Raw genomic sequence first — 17,533 nt, forward strand, 5'->3', positions numbered from 1 at the left:
TACTGGTGCGCTTTCACAGATCTGAAGGTTTAGTCTGGTTATGCTATTACGGTATATGAACCAATCAATTTAGTTTAGTTGTATTACAGGGAGCCAATTCACAGCAAATGTGATCTCGAGAGACTTTACACAGCAAACAGATGCAGATTATTCACAAAAATCAGGTGAACACAGCCAAAAAGACTCAATTCACTTCATTTACATACATTTCACTGTGATTCTACTTATATCAAAGAAATCAGCTGATTTTATAAAGTCACTGATTCTGCAGAAATCTACCCACCTTAGCAGGCATGTGGCGACAGTGGAAATGAACAATGTCTTTGTTCAGATCGTAACAAAGATGATCTTTGTTATGATTTGTAATAGATTTATTACAAATTTATTCCTTTATAATAAATTTTACAAAGGAATGAATGTTTAGGATAAAACTGATTATAAAGGCATAACATTTTTCATGGGTTTTATTGGCCACTCTTGCTGTATAATTTTATCAAATGATATTTACTCTTGTTGCATAAGAGAGCATTATCATAGGTCTTTCCACCCAGCAGCTGCTAGACTGAATAACCATCAATGCTCCCAACAAACTCAAATTCAATAAATGTTCATATCCCTTTGGTTTTTCTTCTTTCACATAACATTCCTGCTGTCACTTACACATCCCTGTAGTTTGCATGTGTTTTTTTTCTCTTTTTGGAAAAAAAGACACACGCACATTTTGTACATTTTTTAAATTAACCTTCTCAGTTCTAAATTTCTTTGGTCTAGAGAACAGAAAGAATTGAAAACCTTCCAAAATCAGAAACTGAAGGTCTGCTCATGTCTTTTCGCTTGACATGCCAGAAATCTTGGAAAAAACTGTGTTTTGGTTGGGGGTTTTCTCTGAGACAAGCAATTGTTGGTTCTGGCGTCGGAACTCAGCTCATCAGCAATATGCACTTCCAAATGTGTCTTGAACCCTTTGCTGAATTTAAATACAACCAATGGTTTGTTTTTCTCTAAGACCTGGGGAAAAGCATTTTGTGTTGGTTAAAGGTCAAATCTGATGTATTTTTGTGTGAATTTCAGAGTGTATGTTTTGATGAACCCACTGGACCAGTCTGTCCATAAATTTAGTTTGGATATTCACAGCATTCAGCCTAATTCATTTTTTTTTTATGATATGGATCTTGTAGATTTAATCATTTTCACAGTTGGAGTCCCAAAGGGTTGTAGAAATGAACTCCCCATGATATCTGGAATGGGAGCAAAGAAATGAGAATTGTGACTACTTGGCTGTGGAGTTTCTTTAAAGTGGTTTTGCTATTGGAAAGGAAATGGACTGCGTCCCGGTCACAGACGCCTCAGGTAGCCGGGACATTTGCTGACTGTTGTTATGGTGGTTAATTTTTGAGCTTTTTTTTTTTTTTTTTGCATCGAAATGTCATTTTTGAAGAGGTTGCAAGTCATTTGTGGCAGCTGATATATTGTTTGTAAATTGAGTCCTTTCCCCAACCCCCACGCTTTTTGTTATACTGAGCTAAGTAGCCATGAAATTGCCTGAATAATGTCATTTAAATCCAATCTCACCGCAGCCCCTCACCTCCGTGCCCAGCCCCCAGACAATGACACATGGTGGGCTTTTTAGAAATTGCAATTTTTCCTGTTTGCTACCTCATCGTACTGTGGCCAAGGACTGGTCCACTGACCAAGAACTGCTGTCAGTCTTCTCTGAGCCTTCGGTGCGGGATAGAATTTGAGAATTTGCTCAAACAGAGCAGAGCATTTACATATAGATTTAAAGCGAATCTCCTAACGGTGCTATATGTTCGGCTTTTCTCTGTTTCATATTTTAAAGCTAATCTCGGATGCATGTTAAGGTCAATTTTATGCTAGTCTGTGCTCGTAATTGAAATAATAGATTTTCCTCCTGCAGGACTCATTTTGGAAGGTGCAGTCATAAAAGAAAAAAATAAAGTGTCCTATGACAGCATTTATCTTTTTATCTCATATGTTTGGGCATATTTAATATCAATTTCAACAAAGCTCAGAAAATGAAGAAAAAAGTGTTAAATATTTCTTGCCAGAATTGTTATTTCTGGCAAGGAAGAAATTGGGACATCCTGACATTTTTTTCTATTCAGAGGGTTGGAATTACACAGGTTTATCACATCAGGTGCACATAATTAAATCATGACTTTTTTATTAGGGATTTTTTATGAAAGTGTATCCCTATAAAATCACAAAGCAACAGCACAACTTTAAATTGTGCAGAAAAGGGGTGGAAATGTTTTCTCTCAAAAATGACATCCATAATGTCCAGACTAATGTTTGCACTAGAGAACAGAGACAGAGGTGAGCACTGTTCCTGTTCTTTGGACAGATGAGTTTACACTCAACTGGGTCTCTCCACCCAGTTCTGCTGGATTGAATGAATGAGAAAACTCAGTTGCCAAGGGTAAGACCCAGTAAGTGATTCCACTTATAAATCTAAAATATTTAGAGGTCAGATCAGAGGACATATTTGAACAGAAAATATCATACCACCTGTAAGGTACGCAGGTGAAAGTGTCATGGTTTGAGGATGCTTTGCTACTGCAGGACTTGGTTAGGTCACCCTTGCAGACCCTGCCATAAAAACTACACGGTCCTTGAAACAAAAATCATGTGTGAAAAAGTTCAGTCTTAAGCACAGCTGGAATCTTACAATGACAATGACATACAAGAAACTTCACAAAAAGTCCTGAACCAAGTTATGAACCAAATCTTTCAGATGACTTGAAATGGACAAGAAAACCGTGAAACATCTCACAGCTGAAAAAAAGAGCTCAACTTTCCTCAGACCGATGTCAAAAAACAGACAGATTGCCAAGAGCAGCTAAGCTAAAGAGTGTAACTCATAGCTAATCGGTTTCCACAATTAATCTGATTTAGGATGCACTTTTTGATTGAGACATTTGTTTAAGGAGTATGATGACGTCATTTTGGATGCTTAAATACAACTAAGGTCTTCAAGCTGTGTTTTGAAGAAACTGAACTTTAATATGGTGTCTTTTTCAACAAAGCTGTCTCTGTCTATTTTAAAAATTCAATTTACCTACTTCTGTTAAAAAAAAATCATCACTTGATCATTCATTATTGGGCTATATTTTGTCCAATTCTCCTTAACCAAGTTTGCAAGTCCCAGTTGACCTTTAATTGGTTCTTTGTGGGGGTCTCTCCACCCAGTTCTGCTGGATTGAATGAATGAGAAAACTCAGTTGCCAAGGGTAAGACCCAGTAAGTGATTCCACTTATAAATCTAAAATGTGCCACTTCAATTAAACAAGCTTTTATTCCCTCCCCTTTCCTCCCTTCGTGCCTGGTACCAAGGCTAACCCAATTCAGCACTGAAGAGAGTCCAAATTAATTCCACAATGCACTGATTTAACAAGCGCCTAAGGTAGCAGGCTCTGACAGAATGAGTTTTTAAAAAGATTCATTTGTCTAGGGATGTACATCCACATCAGGATGTGAAAATGAGATGGAAAGAAAGAAGGAGCATCCTGATGAATGCCAGTCCTCATCTGCTGCTTTATAACTATGTTTGGGTTCTACTGAAGTGTATCTGCTTAATAAAATTCTCGAGACGGTGGTCTTAAAATTCATAAAACATGCCAAGCCTGAAAAACTTTGCAGCCCATTTGTTGCTTGTGCACCTTTGTTTTATAGATCTGTAATTAACATAATACGATGCCTCATGGCTCGCAAATTTCTCTTTTATATGATTCCGACGAGATATGAGCTTCTCACTGTATCATAATGTAAGTAGAAATGCTATCACATACACTTTTCAAACAAAAATTTGCAATATAATCTGAGGATTTTATTGAAAACAGAAAGAAATCTTCCAGCAGCTGCAAAAATCTTGTACATTTAACAGCCATTTTCAAGGAAATCTGCTTACAGTGCAAAATATTTTAGCTATTTATACAGCATATGCAAGCACAACAATCTGCTATTAGCAGGGTAATCAGTTCACAAAAGCAATATGTTGGCTGTTGATTGGGTTGTCATTATATCATTATTTTTATTGACTCAGTAGTACCTCACAGGAATTTGGGGTCACAAAATTTCCCAACGTTCAAAAATAAATCTCACTTCAGCATTTTTCTGCATTTGTCCCCTTGAGATCTGCACGTGTTCTTACTTTTTTTTGTTCTGTTTTGTCTTTCAGGTGACCTGGTGGTACCTTCACCTTCCTCACGGTACCCTACAGCAGCAGAACTCGATGCTTATGCTCAGAAGACGGCGAACAGCCCACTGTCCATCAAGATTTTCCCCACCAACATCAGGGTTCCCCAGCACAAGCACCTTAACCGGACTGTGAACGGATATGATACCACAGGGCAGCGCTACAGCCCTTACCTTCATCTCCACACAGGAGGGTACCAGGGTCTCCTTGCCATTGTCAAGTCCTCATCATCATCATCATCCACCTTTGGTCATTCCAAAGGTGTTCTCAAGAACTCAGAAGGCAGACGAACTAAGCTCTCTCCAGCTCACATAGCTGTGGCCCCCTATCCACCCCCCAATAGTAGCACTTTAGCCAGCAGTCATGGCCAAATGATATACCACTCTGGGCCCTCAAAGCCTCCAGAAGGCTCTGGACATTCAGTACCCCCAAATGTCACTGTGGCTGGCTCTGTGATTCCTGTAACCGGGGGCCGAGGTCTGTCCCTGCCTGCACAGTCTAATCTCCCCTCCATTCAGAGTATCATCTATCAGATCAACCAACATTGCCAGGCTCAGGCCCTGCAGCAGGTGTGTCAGGGGGCTTCCACTGCACCAACAAATTCCAGCCCCTCCAAGCAGGTCACAGCAGTTATGGGGGTCAGTTCGAGCTCCTCGGGTGGAGGCTATGTCGTAGGAATGGGTCCCCAGGCTAACATGGTGTACACGGGATCAGGGCTGCCAGCGCAAAGTGCAGAAGTAATGAAAAGCGGCGTGTATGCAGAGGGTATGGACTACATCCTGTGGCAGAAACAACAACAGCAGCAACACCAACAGCAGCAACAACAGCAGGCCGTCCTCCGCATGTACAGCGGAGGCAGCGGCGGAGGGGGCGCCATCAGTAAGTCCCCCGAAACCTGTATTCCAGGTGGGGGAATCATGGCAGCCCAGGTGTCCTCCTCCTCCTCCTCCAGACCTTACCACCTGACAGCGAGTGCCAGCGGTGGGGGCGGGCTTGACAAAGTCAGCTCTTCCCCTTTGAACTGTGTGGGCATGCACGGGAATTTCTCAGTGGGTCAGTACTTTGCACCACCGTGGAACAGTGTGCTGGTGACGCCCGACAGTGACTGCTACAACCCCCAGGAGCTGCTGGGCACCTCTGCGGGAGGCCCGGCGACAGGCCACCGAGAAATGGGCTACCCTCATCACCATCACCACTACCACCATCACCACCACCACCCTGCCGTTGACAGCGGTGGGGGTCTGTGCTGCAGCCTGCCCAGCAAGAGCCTGTGCAACACCTCAGTGCTGAGCAGCAGCCTGCAGTCTCTGGAGTATCTGATCAACGACATCCACCCGCCCTGCATCAAGGAGCAGATGCTCGGCAAAGGGTACGAGACTGTGTCGGTGCCGCGGCTGTTGGACCACCAGCATGCACACATCCGCCTTCCTGTTTACAGATAGAACGGACGGGTGGGAGGGAGAAGAGGAGGAAATTAATCAAGAATTGTGAATTTATGAAGAAAATCAAGACAGAGATGTTACGGGACTGTTTGAGTGCCACAGCTTTAACGATCGTGGCATCTTAGAGAAGAGCAGTTGCTGTGCTGTGTAACCGCAGATTTTCTGGTTTCAAAGCAGGCTGTGGGGGATCCCTAACACAAAAGGTAGTAGTTACTGCCAGCGGGATGGAAAAGGGATTCCAAGATTCTCCTGATGTTCCATTGTGTGGTTTGCCAATAGGATTTTTGGATTAATATTTTATTTTATTTTATTCTTTTTGCTTTGTTGTTTTATCTTCTTAAACAGTTTTTTTGATGAGAATCATAGCTTGACATGAAGTGCATACGCCACTTGTATCTCCTCTCCAAATACTAAGGATGAAGCTACTGTGTAGGTTGTCACTGAAATGGTCTTAAAGGGCCAGCGCTTAGGGCTGCTTTTAAAACCCAAAAGTCAGTAACAGTACATGCGTACAGAAAAGTGCTGAAAAAAACAGAGGATTACTAGCAGTTCTAGGGTGTTCTTATAAAAAGGATCACCAGGTTGAATCTAAAAGGGTTGTACAATATTAGTTATTGTTGCTGTTATAATTGATAAATTAATTGCACTGCTTGAATTTTGTTAACTTTGAAGTTTGAAATTGGGTAGTTTGGATATGATATATTTAAGAAACTTGAAAAACTTGAACCTATTTTTTGTTGTTTGATATATTTGTAGGTATATTACATGTATTGGCTGCTACAAGGAAAAGTGTCTCAACTGTGTTTTTTTTTTATCTTATTCTATTGTTTTCCTTTTTTCGTCACTATGATTTAAATTTTCCTCCTCAAGCTGATGCTGCAGTCTCTTATGTTCTGATGTGAGGCAGAGTTGCTGCTTTGGTTCTGGAAGAACCTGAACGGAGAGCTCTTTCTTTTTTTTTTTTTTTTCCTAACCAACACTGGAACCGACAATAAATTTCAAAATACTTATTTAAAAGAAAAAACATTGCAAAAAATACGAAAAACAAAAGAAATGTTACAGTGAAGAATGTGACTAGGAGGGAACAGATATAACCTTATGTGTACGGTGGCTTGTAAAGGGGACGTTTGACATTTTCGCTTTTTTTAACTGGTCGACCCCCAAATCTCAGAGGTTTTATTTTGATTCATGTTTCAGATCAACACAAAGTTGTGCCTAATTGAGAACTGGTTTTACTTTTTTTATTATTACAAATAAATTATACTTATTCTGTCCATGCCCATATGATGAAGCTGCCACCATAAGAGCATGTTTATTGTGTCATACACAGCTTCTGGCAAACTGCAGATGAGATTTATTTTTGCTCTTTTTTTCAGCAAAGGGTTTCTTCTCATTACCCTTACACAGAGTTTGTGGCGCACATGTCTAATAATTGTCTTGTTACCAAATTTTGATCCCCACAGCTCCTCCAGAATTAACTTGGATCTCGTATTTACTCGTATTTGCTCAGTCCTCTGACTCTTTGCAAATTAGGAATATTGTTTTGTAATCTAAATTGCCCATCACTCATTCTTTGACCTGTCTGCTATATTCTTGGTCTTCATGTTTGTGTTCAAATGTTCTAAAAAAAAAAAACTCATTTATGAGGTCTTGAGCAGATGACGTACACTGAAATGGAATTAAACACAAGAATATTTGACCTTTTTCTTTTGACGTCACAGTCATGCTCTACTTTGTGTTGATCTATCACATAAAATCTCAATAAAACGCCTTGAAATGTGTGTTTGTAACACGTAAAATGGTCTTAATGTTAAAGGGAATGCCTTTACAAGGTGCTGTATGTTGAAGCGTGTATGCGGCAGAGTGCATGTGTGTTTGTACCTTCTTAGTTTGCGTTCTTCAAAATCCTCAGACTTTTTCATTTCATTGTGTGATTACCAGACTTTTCCAGTGAGACTGACCGACTGATTCTGCAGTCCCATAAACATTATGACAAACATTATGACTGAGTTATGTACAGGAGATAACTTGCTCCTTTTTATTGGAGGCTTTAGATTTTCTGTGCAGGTGGAGTCATTTGACTCCTTTATTGCTGCACTTACAGCAGCTGTGAAAACAAATTAGATCGTACTTTTGGGGTACTTTATTGTTGCAAACGAGTACAAAACTAAAACAATCATCCCCTGTCTTTTTTTCTTTGTTACCCATTTCAGCTATGGGTGGGGGTGCAGTTGGCTCAGGCCAGTCTTAACTTTGACGATTCAGAGCGGTGAAATATTCATTATGACTGTGAGATTTCCCCGAATGTACTGCACTTAAATTACCACAATATTTTGTTGCCTTGTGGGACCTGAGCGGGTGAGAAAAATTGTATCAGTGCAGCGGCTCTCTGGTCTTAAATTAGCATTTCTTTTGTCAGTCAAATTTCAGCGGCAAATTGAATTTATTAACTGGACAGAATGAGAGAACGGGGAGCTTTGTTGTGGAGAAATACTGGCATCGGTCTAGATTTATGAAGTGCAATTATAATGACTGTATTAACATTTTTTTCTCTGAGCTTACACCAAAAAAAATGTAAACTACAGTTTTCAATACATTCCCAATGTACCACATCCCTAATCTTTAGCTCTGTTTTTTTTTTTGTTTTGTTTTGTTTTGTTTTGGATTGTTCTAAGGTGTAAAATAAATTCCTTTAAGAATATATTCAGAAGCCATACCTTGGCTATGAAGTCTGTGATTATTTTCTTCACATTTGCTCTCTGGAGGCCAGTGGGATCCTGGGCCTTTGTTGTAGTAGGTCTACTGGACCTGTAATGTAATCTGACGTGCAATTCCTTATTGATTAGAACCTTGTATTTTTGATTGATTTTCTAAATGTTTAGACTTTGGCCATCCCGAGAGAAAAGGAGAAACAGTGCTGCCAGATAAAGTTGTTTTGTTTCCTTAAATAAAACTGTTGTTTGGATTATGGAAGAAAACAGAGGAGACTAAAAAGTGTAATAGGAAATTAATGTCTCTCATTGTTACTTTATGAAAAAAAAACTACCCAAACTTTCATCCTTACATGTCAAACTAGGGCTGATTTAGGTTTTTGATGGCTGACAGATCTTTCAGACTTGAAGAATAAAAGCTTCTTGGCTTAAATTTGCATAGCAAAATCTCAACATTGTAGAGATGCATTATGTTTCAGCAGCCAAATTCTTTAGCCACAGTCTGATTCCAGCATATTTTCTGCGTGGTAGAAGTATTTTGACAGATTTACACAAACGTCCCATCCCCAAATCCTTTCCGTTTGACTTCTGCATCCAAGCATTAAACCCCGTCACATGATGTTGCGGTGGAAAGGGAGATGTTTTGAGGCAGTGGAGTTTCTAGCATCTGCGTCTCTCCCATCCCCCTCCACCGGTGGAGATCTGAGGCACCAGGCCTCCTCAGCCAATGGAAACATTAGGTGACATCTTGGCTGCTGGACATTGCTGTTCAAGATTGTTAATCCAAAAAAGTCGACCGAAATCAAACCCATCACAAGGGATTTCAGAAGAGAGACGCAGATCAGATCACTGACTCACTTCTTTCCACATTACAACATAAACTTTAGGAGGTTTTGTGCGATAGACACAAATTAGTGCACAGTTGTGAAGAGAAAAGAAAAGGTTTGATTTCAACGTTTTGCATAAATGAAATTCTAAGAAGTGTGTCGTGTATTCTCATTCAGAGCTGAGTCAGCCCTGTGTGGAGACTTATACTCCAGGCTTTGCACAGGTCCTCTGTAAATTCAAATCTTTCTGCATATTTGCAAATTGATTTTGGTCTGGACTTTGACTGGGAACATTGAAGTCCTGTGATCATACCCACTTGCGTCGGCCGTGTGTTTAGGATTGTTGTCATGCAGGGATGTGAGCCTCGATCTCTAAACATTTGCCATCTCTAACAGACCTTGTTGTGTCTTTTTCCATCTTCCCCCCAAACTATACAAAGCTTCCCTGAAGAAATACATCCCCACAACATGCTGTTGCCACCATGTTTCACCCTGGGAATGGTGTGTCCAGGGTGATGTGCAGTCTTAGTTTTTAGCAACCAAGTGTGCATGAGGACAAACAGTTGAAATCCTTCCACATATCTGCAGTGCGCCTAATGATGTGCACTGGATTTTACTTAGAGGTATCGAAGTAAAAGAAACTAAATACAAAAGACACACCACACTTTTGTGAATTGTATTTAAAAGATAAACACGTAGCATTTTTCTTCCAGTTATCCGCTGCTTTGTGTTTCTTTATTGTCTAAAAGACATTGGGGTTTGCGTTGTAGCGGGACTGAGACGTGAAAAGTTCAAAGGCTCTGGCAAAACATAACAAAAATGGCTGCACAAATGAGAGTTTCAAATCATTTTTATGCAACCCAGGCTGGTCCAGCATGCACCCCGATCACTTCTTCTTGAAGCGCAGGCTCCCAACTGTCTGTCCCTCTGCTCCTTCACACACATTAATGAGCCCCTGTTGAAGGCACGCATCTTAGCCCTGCAACTCTGCTCCACTCCTCTGTTCCTCATTCGGACAATGGAACGCTCAGCTCATATTAGGATAATAGAATTAAATTTCAAATAGATTTGTGCCTGGGCTGATCCAGCCACGGCTCACTCAGCTGCAGAGGCAGAGTGGCATATGGCAGGTCATTATCTAAAGCACACCCTTCCTCTACCTCCCCCCTCCATCCAGGGCCAACAGGGTTCAGCGGCGCTTAAACAAACTGAAGGTTAGGACTGGCTGTCTGGCTGGCGTCGGAGGGGAGGACAGCAGGGTCTGAGTGGTGGAGGTGGTGGTTGGGAGGGAGGCGGGTGGTGTTGCTATATCACAGACGCCACAGCATCTCTGAGGGCCTGAGTGCCGCACCATGGCGCCCAGGCTTGTTTTAAAAGCCGGGCTGCAATTGATGGAGGGGGATTTGTTTTCTGTTGGATTATACATTCTCGCTCCCTGCTTGACTGAGGGGCCCTGTGCAATCTGACAGAGAAAAGAAGGAATGAATAAAAAGAAAAAAAATGAAGGATGCGGGTAATTTTTGACTCAGAAAAGCCTCAAAGCATTAGTAATCAGGATAATTGACATGTTCCTTCAAATCTTTGACTGGAGACTTAATGTGTCTCGGTTTTCTGCAGAGAGAAATCCTCTATTTTCACTAACCAGAGAAACATTTCAACTCATCTCGTTCTGCAAATGATTAATCACAGCAGCACCGCCTTCTGATCGAGGACATTTAAATCTATAGCTTATCTCTGAGGCTACAGAAAGCTATTGACTGCTAACATGTTTTCAAGGGCAATGAGAGGCTCATGGAGGATGGTTGGAGGGCAAAGTGTCGGAAAAGTGACTTATGCTGGCTGTAAAAATTCCTTAGTAAATCCCAATAAGTTCATTAAGACCTTTGCCCTGTGTAAAGGTTTATAGTCGCATATTATGCACCTTAAATACTGCTGAGAAGGAAAGGGGGAAGCAGGCTCAGCTCTTTTGCTCTCGGAACGAGGGGGGTGGTGGTGGAGGAGAAAAAAAGGCAGCTGCTTGCCCTGTGGAGTGTTGGCGGCGCTTCTCCAACCTCCACACGACGGGTGTGGTGAAGGTCCACTCCAGTCATGTCCCTCCTCAATCGGGGCTCTTGTCTTCGATCCTCCTTAGGATCTGAGGTTGGATGAATTTATGACACCAGTCCTCTCTGTTTCCCTCATACCTGGCAGGAAAACACTTCCATCAATAATTCACACAGTCCTGGAGAGAATTGTGTCTCTAAACCACCAGCAAAAGCTGTGTTGCACTATGTGTCTTTGAAGATGTGTTGTTTTTCTTCACAAATCTCTGAGGTTAAAAATGTGAAGGCATGGGCTTGTTAGTGGCGCCAAGGTTTTCAGAAGCTACAGTGAAGTTCCTATAGTTTTAAAACAGATACCACTTTACTGCCAACAGAAAAAGTGACTTTTTTTTTCTCAGGCTCAATGGAGAAAAACCTGCCCCTCCCACACGTGTTTCTGCACATTGTCTGTCATCTGGCTGAAAGAGGGTTTTACACTTTTCCTTGATCAAGAGAAAAAAAAATAGACTCTTAGGAAATTTTTCTTTCAAAAAACAAAAGTGAAATTAAACGCTCTCTGCCCATCATTCTTTGTAATTTAACACTGACTATAAACAGCAAATGCTAAGATTTGCTTGTAAACTACAGACTTGCTATCCAAGCAGCTAACTATGGATGTGTCAGGCGTGAGCGAATCGCCTCTGAGAGACAGACCTTCAGCTGCTTCGTCTCAGCTCTTCCGAGAGTGCATGCAGGCAGGACTTTACTTCGATCGGTGCAAGTGGCATCTTTCTGTCTGACGATGAAGACAGCAAATCTAAATTTCTAAATTTAAAATCAGGTAGCATGTAAAACTGCTCAGATACCTGTGAATTTTTGTTCTGCTGTTAATTGTACAGTTTCACTAAATTGTTTAACAACAATCAAAAGACAATAACAATAATAAGAAGAAGAAGAAGAAAATGTATCTAAAAGTGCTGATTAAAAATGTATATCACAAACTGTTTAGACTTAGAAAATTAGGTCAAAATGGTAATTTGATGATATTCTGCATGTTAAGCACTTAAAAAAAAATATTTTTGCTTTTCTTTAGGGATCCACTTCAAATGTGCAATAATTAAATGATTAAAATATTATAGCTGTTATAATCAAACAGTACTGGATGAGATCATGTCATACATTTTTTAAAATATCTGTGTTTTCATTGTGCACCCCATTGTAATGTCTCTTATAAGTTAGAGTCTGCTACGAGCCATTCTTTGGACAGATGTGAACACAACAGATGTTAAATATAATTGTTATAAACTGTGCCAACGGGCAAAAAAAAAAAAAAAAAAAGAAAAAGAAAAAAACTTAACACACAAAGCTGAATTTTTTTCTCCCCTAAAACCACAACTTCACAGCAGGGTGTTTTCACCCGTTTTATTTCTGTCTATGTTTAAATGAAAAAGCTTATGACCTCCACATATTCATCTGGTCTGCACAGCCGGTCTGTTACTGAATCCAATCTAAACGCAAAAAGTCTGAGGATTTTGCCTTCTTTTGTCTTTCTCTCTCTTTGGATTCTTTTTACAGTTTGTGAGGCAGTTTCTGTGTTTCCGTCTTTTTTCCCAGATGATCTCAAGTGCACCAACGCTGCCAAAGTACGAGGGTGCCGCAACCTTGAGAAAATAATATATATGGAAATGGGAAATCTATAAAGCATCTCTCTTATTGTTTTCCCTGCAGTACTGTGTTTTAAAAAAAAATGGTTTTGTCTCCTCAGGATGAAAAAAAATGTAAAGAGTACAATGCTTCTTTCTTCTTTTCAAACAATAATGATATACGAGTCTTAGATTTCGAAAAAGAAGTCTGAATATAAAAAGAAAAGCTGTAAAATCCTTTAGTCGCGGGGGTTTTCAGCTTTTGAATGTGCCTACAGCCAAGCATCGCAGTGACGGCTTACCCTCTCCAGATCTGCAACCATCATCTTCAATTTGCTGAAACTGCCACAGTCACTCCTCCATCTCAACCATCACAGGAGACATTTTCTCTGCTCCCTGCTTTTTGTCAATCTCAGGACTGGAGTTTCTTTACTTTAATGTAGATTGGCTGTTTTTCATTTGACCTTTCCTCTCTTATGTACAATGTTTGACATAAGGAAATAAAGCAGATGACTTCTACGTCCGTCTTCTTTCTTTCTTTTATTCACATCTCAAGGCACAGGAACGATAAATGAAGGTAAGCACATTAGTCTGAGGATTGCCTCTGCACTTCACCGCCATATGCCCACCTCGACAATCTTGTTGTTCACTTGACCTCCTCCACCTTTACAGCCGTAACAACCTCACCTCAGGAAAACACAGGCAGAAAAACGAGGGACAGAAATGGTTTTATTTTCTGGGTTGTGCTTTGGAGGCAGAGGAAAAAGGAAGTTGGGTTACTAAGAATGCAATTTACATATGTGGGCAAGAAGAGGCAAATACTCCAGAAACAACAGGTGCAGTATCCTATTTTTCAAACCCGATACCTCAGCAATGGGAGCTCAAACTGCAGCTTGCTGTTCTAGATATTTTGCAACACAAAGCTTTGCAAAGGAATTCATACGTCTTGATCTGTTTTCGCATTTTATCACTTGGCAACTACAAACTCCAGTGGGATCAATGTTTAAGACCAACACAAAGTAGTCTATAATGGTGACAAGGAGGGAACAGGGTGCAACATCTACAAATTAACTTTTTATAAAAATCTACATTAATAAAAATAGTAAAGTTGTGGCTTCCAAATGTGTTCAGCACAATGAGAGTCAATACATTTTTCAACCTCTTCTTGCTGTGGTTTATGCTTTGATTAAACCGTTCTACTGTAATTCTGGCTCAATGTTTATGGTCGTCCTGCTGGAAGTTAAACATCAAACTCTATTCTCAAGTCTTTTAAAGCCTCAAATAGTTTTACTTCATGATCTTTATGTCGCTCCATTCACCGACCCAACGACTCCTGTTTCCTTGCCCATGTTCAAGAAAAGCATCTCTGTTTGCTGTGTCCCGAACTGCAAACAAGCTTTTACGTTTTGGCTGTGGCACTAAAACAACTGGCAACACTGGATTTTATTTAGGGTAACAGAGTGAAGAAGTGGCAGAATGCATATTCTTCTGTTTTGCTGTTATACACTACTTTCTTTCAGTTTATCACATCAAGTCTTATTGCTATAAAATGAACATGTTTGCTTGATGTTTAAATTAAATGCATAATGAGTCTTTTTTTCATTTTCTGTAATCGCATTGCTAATGTCTGTGTTTTTCAGCACAGATATCCTCAAGAACTCAGCAGAGACCCTTCCTGTTCTCTCTCCTAGTCTCTCTGCCCACCAAAAACACCAGATAATCCCCAGACTGATGAGGCAGCCGCCTCCACCAGAGCATGCGGTGGTACTGGGAGACACCGTGCACTGATTTCACACACACTCGCTCACACAGAAAAAGAGCTCTGTGGAGCAGAAATGCTTCTCTTATTAGCAAAACTCATTCACCTGCATGCCACATTGAGTCCTTGGCAATTTCACAATAAATCACAAGAGACGCCCACCGAGGCTGGCGTAGCCGAGCTGAAGCCCTGCCACGGCCGTGCCCTCGCCTGTCAGTTTAGACACTCTGAATCATTTCGGGTTCACTGGCCTCATTTCATCTCATATGGACTGAAAGGTCATCTCACACGCCACCTGACCAATATGTCTCTGGCTCTTCATCTCCCAGTGCTTCCAGTGATTGCTCATTCTATTTAGAAATGTCACTCTTCTTGGCAGAAATATTTTGTCGGGAAGAATTAAAGAAGAAAGTCAGGAGAAGGGGGATCGTTTGTTTATCTGCAGAGACTAGATGTCATTTTTATACACATGCAGTGTCTTGAACGAGGTCAATACCTCCTAAAATTTTCAACATTTATATGTTACGTATGTTTATGTGATAGACCAAGAAAAAGTACAGTCAGGAAACTCGTTCCAATTTTTTCATGCATATTTATGAGCCAATTTATGATGATTTTGAGTTTGTCGTCCAGGATCCATTCTCATTACTCTGTGGCGATGCGGTCAACAAGTTATGGAGTAGTGAGTGCATCTTTGCACTCTGAATATGTCTTATGCATGTCAGGAGCTGAGGAGAAGGTCTCTGACCTTGAGGCCTAAGCGGGGTGCTGAGGGTTTTAGAGGGGCTGAAGAGAACCAGGCAGAAGCTGCCAGCAGCAAAAACAGCATGCAGGAAGGAAGCAGGGAGTGAAGTGTTGAGTACATTATTTCATTAGACCAGCCAAATTATTAAGAGATACTTTTCAGCATGTAAGACAGACTGTGGGTAAAGCAGCAACACAGACATGTTGACTGTCTGAGCAATAGCTCCAAAAAGCTCTGCTCTCATTTGAGCATTTATGAAAGAGTGGCAAGACTGTTGAAAAACATGAGATATCCTGTCTGCGATTTGACACAAAATAATCTATACAGGTAAAACAGCAAAATGTAGAAGAAGGTGCTCTGGTCAGATGAGAAATCTGAAAACTTTAGCTTCTTAAACAGTGGAAACTAAGACCTTCAACCTACCATCCCCACCTTAATAGTGGCAGCACTATAATATGTGAATGCTTCTCTGAAAGATGGATAGGAAGCTGGTTGCTGATGGGAAGATGGATGGACCTAAATACGAGCCACTACAGGAGAAAAAGAAGAAAAAAAAAACGTGTTATTCACTTGTTAGAATATTCAATTCAGAGTAAGAACTGAGAGTCTGCTGTAAGACTTTACTTGATGTTCACAGGCTCTATTTCCAGTTTGACCACACTTAGTTGTTTTGCAAAGAACAACTAAGTGTTTCAGTAGGTGTACAAATTTCTATTTCTGTTTCAGTAGGTGTACAAATCTGATAGACACAGCCTAACAGACTCTGACGAAATTACTGTGAAAGGTGCGTCTACAAAGTATTGACTCAGATGAACACTTTACCTTCCACTTCACAGCCATGCATTCTTTTTGTTTGTCTACTTAAAACGTCTCCAATGAAAGGTTTGTGGTTGTACTGTGACTAGATGTGAAAGTTCAAAATGTCTCAACACTTTTGCCAGGCACTGTCAAGTTGGTTTAAATGATTGTACACAGTGAACAGTATGATGTTTCTGCTCTGTTTCAGAAGATGTGAGCCTGTCCATCAGTCTGAAGTGTCGTTGAGTCAAAAGAAGAGGGATTTAGCATGAGTCCAGTCTTGTGTCCTCATTAGACCAGTCAGCCTAAACATCTTAAAGCCTAACTGGCTGAACAATAGCTGAACAATTTGTCCTTCCAAAACCTAAGCTAGTTAGTCACCATCAGACCTCCTGGCTGAGGGAGTAAACTTTCCCTTCTGTGCGATTACCAAACCAGGGCCGTTACAACACAGTCCCGTCTGGCTGTCACTTGGTTCGTTGAGACACTTTTGTGGCAGCCAGCAGACGCCTGCTGCAAGCAGGCGAGCCATTTTGTTAACAGCTCACACTTCCTGTGCAAGCGTGTGGTTCCAGAGTTGCTGACAGTGACACTCGCAGGACCGAGCCCTGCCCTACTTAACGGGGTGAAGGGAGGAGGGCAGGCCAAGTTGTCAGCAGTGCTAGGTGCTCGCTGCTTAGATAAACCTGCAGGATTAGTGGCCCAGTTAAAGTTGGGGCAAAGAGGATTAGCCTCTTCTCGGAGGTGGTGAGAGATTCCCTGTGTCCTTCAGCGCTGCTGGCCTCAGACGCAGATGGGAGAGAGGAGGAGGTGGATGTGAGATGACGGATGAGGCCTTCGCCATCATGAGTGTGAAAATCTTCAGAGGAGGAGGAAAAACAAGGTGAAATGATGAAAAGCAAAAAGGAATGGACCAGTTTGTAGTTTTTTGGCAGCTTGGCAGTTCTGAAGGATGAAGGAAGATCGCTGACGACACCTGAGGTCGTCTGGAGAAAATATTCCAAAGAGGCAACATCCTCCACACAGTGACCTTTCAATATTTGCAGATGAAGATTACATTTATAATATCTGTGTCCAAAAACAGCACAGCAGACAAAACACACACGCACACACACACAACTTTTCGGTCTGTAAAACTTTAGACCTCTGCCGCCATCAACAGACCAACATTGAAATTACAGTCATATTAATCGACGAACTAACTTTTTTCTGCATTAGGCTTCAATTACATTCTTTATAAATAATTTCATAATTGATGGTGATAATATACTGTTTCTTGCAAAAACTGTCAGACTTGCAAGCAAGCTCAATTTCTTTATTCAAAAGAGGTTTAAAGGAACATTTTAGTTGACAGAAAGTTTATCACTGATA

At 40.9% G+C, this 17,533-nt stretch overlaps 1 protein-coding gene across 1 annotated transcript in view; it reads left to right on the forward strand.

Annotated features, from left to right (window-relative positions):
* The window catches only part of fam222aa (family with sequence similarity 222 member Aa), a 67,231-nt gene extending 53,852 nt beyond the window's left edge, over window positions 1–13,379 (forward strand). The window contains exon 3 of the mRNA XM_055048924.1: window positions 4,199–13,379. Coding sequence (XP_054904899.1) covers window positions 4,199–5,658 — 1,460 coding nt within the window. The 3' untranslated portion in view covers window positions 5,659–13,379. The remainder of the gene's footprint in view (window positions 1–4,198) is intronic.
* The last annotated feature ends 4,154 nt before the right edge of the window (window positions 13,380–17,533 follow it).

The sequence above is a fragment of the Poeciliopsis prolifica genome, unplaced genomic scaffold (genome assembly GCF_027474105.1).
Source record: "Poeciliopsis prolifica strain line A6 unplaced genomic scaffold, Auburn_PproV2 SCAFFOLD028, whole genome shotgun sequence".
Lineage (NCBI taxonomy): Eukaryota > Metazoa > Chordata > Actinopteri > Cyprinodontiformes > Poeciliidae > Poeciliopsis > Poeciliopsis prolifica.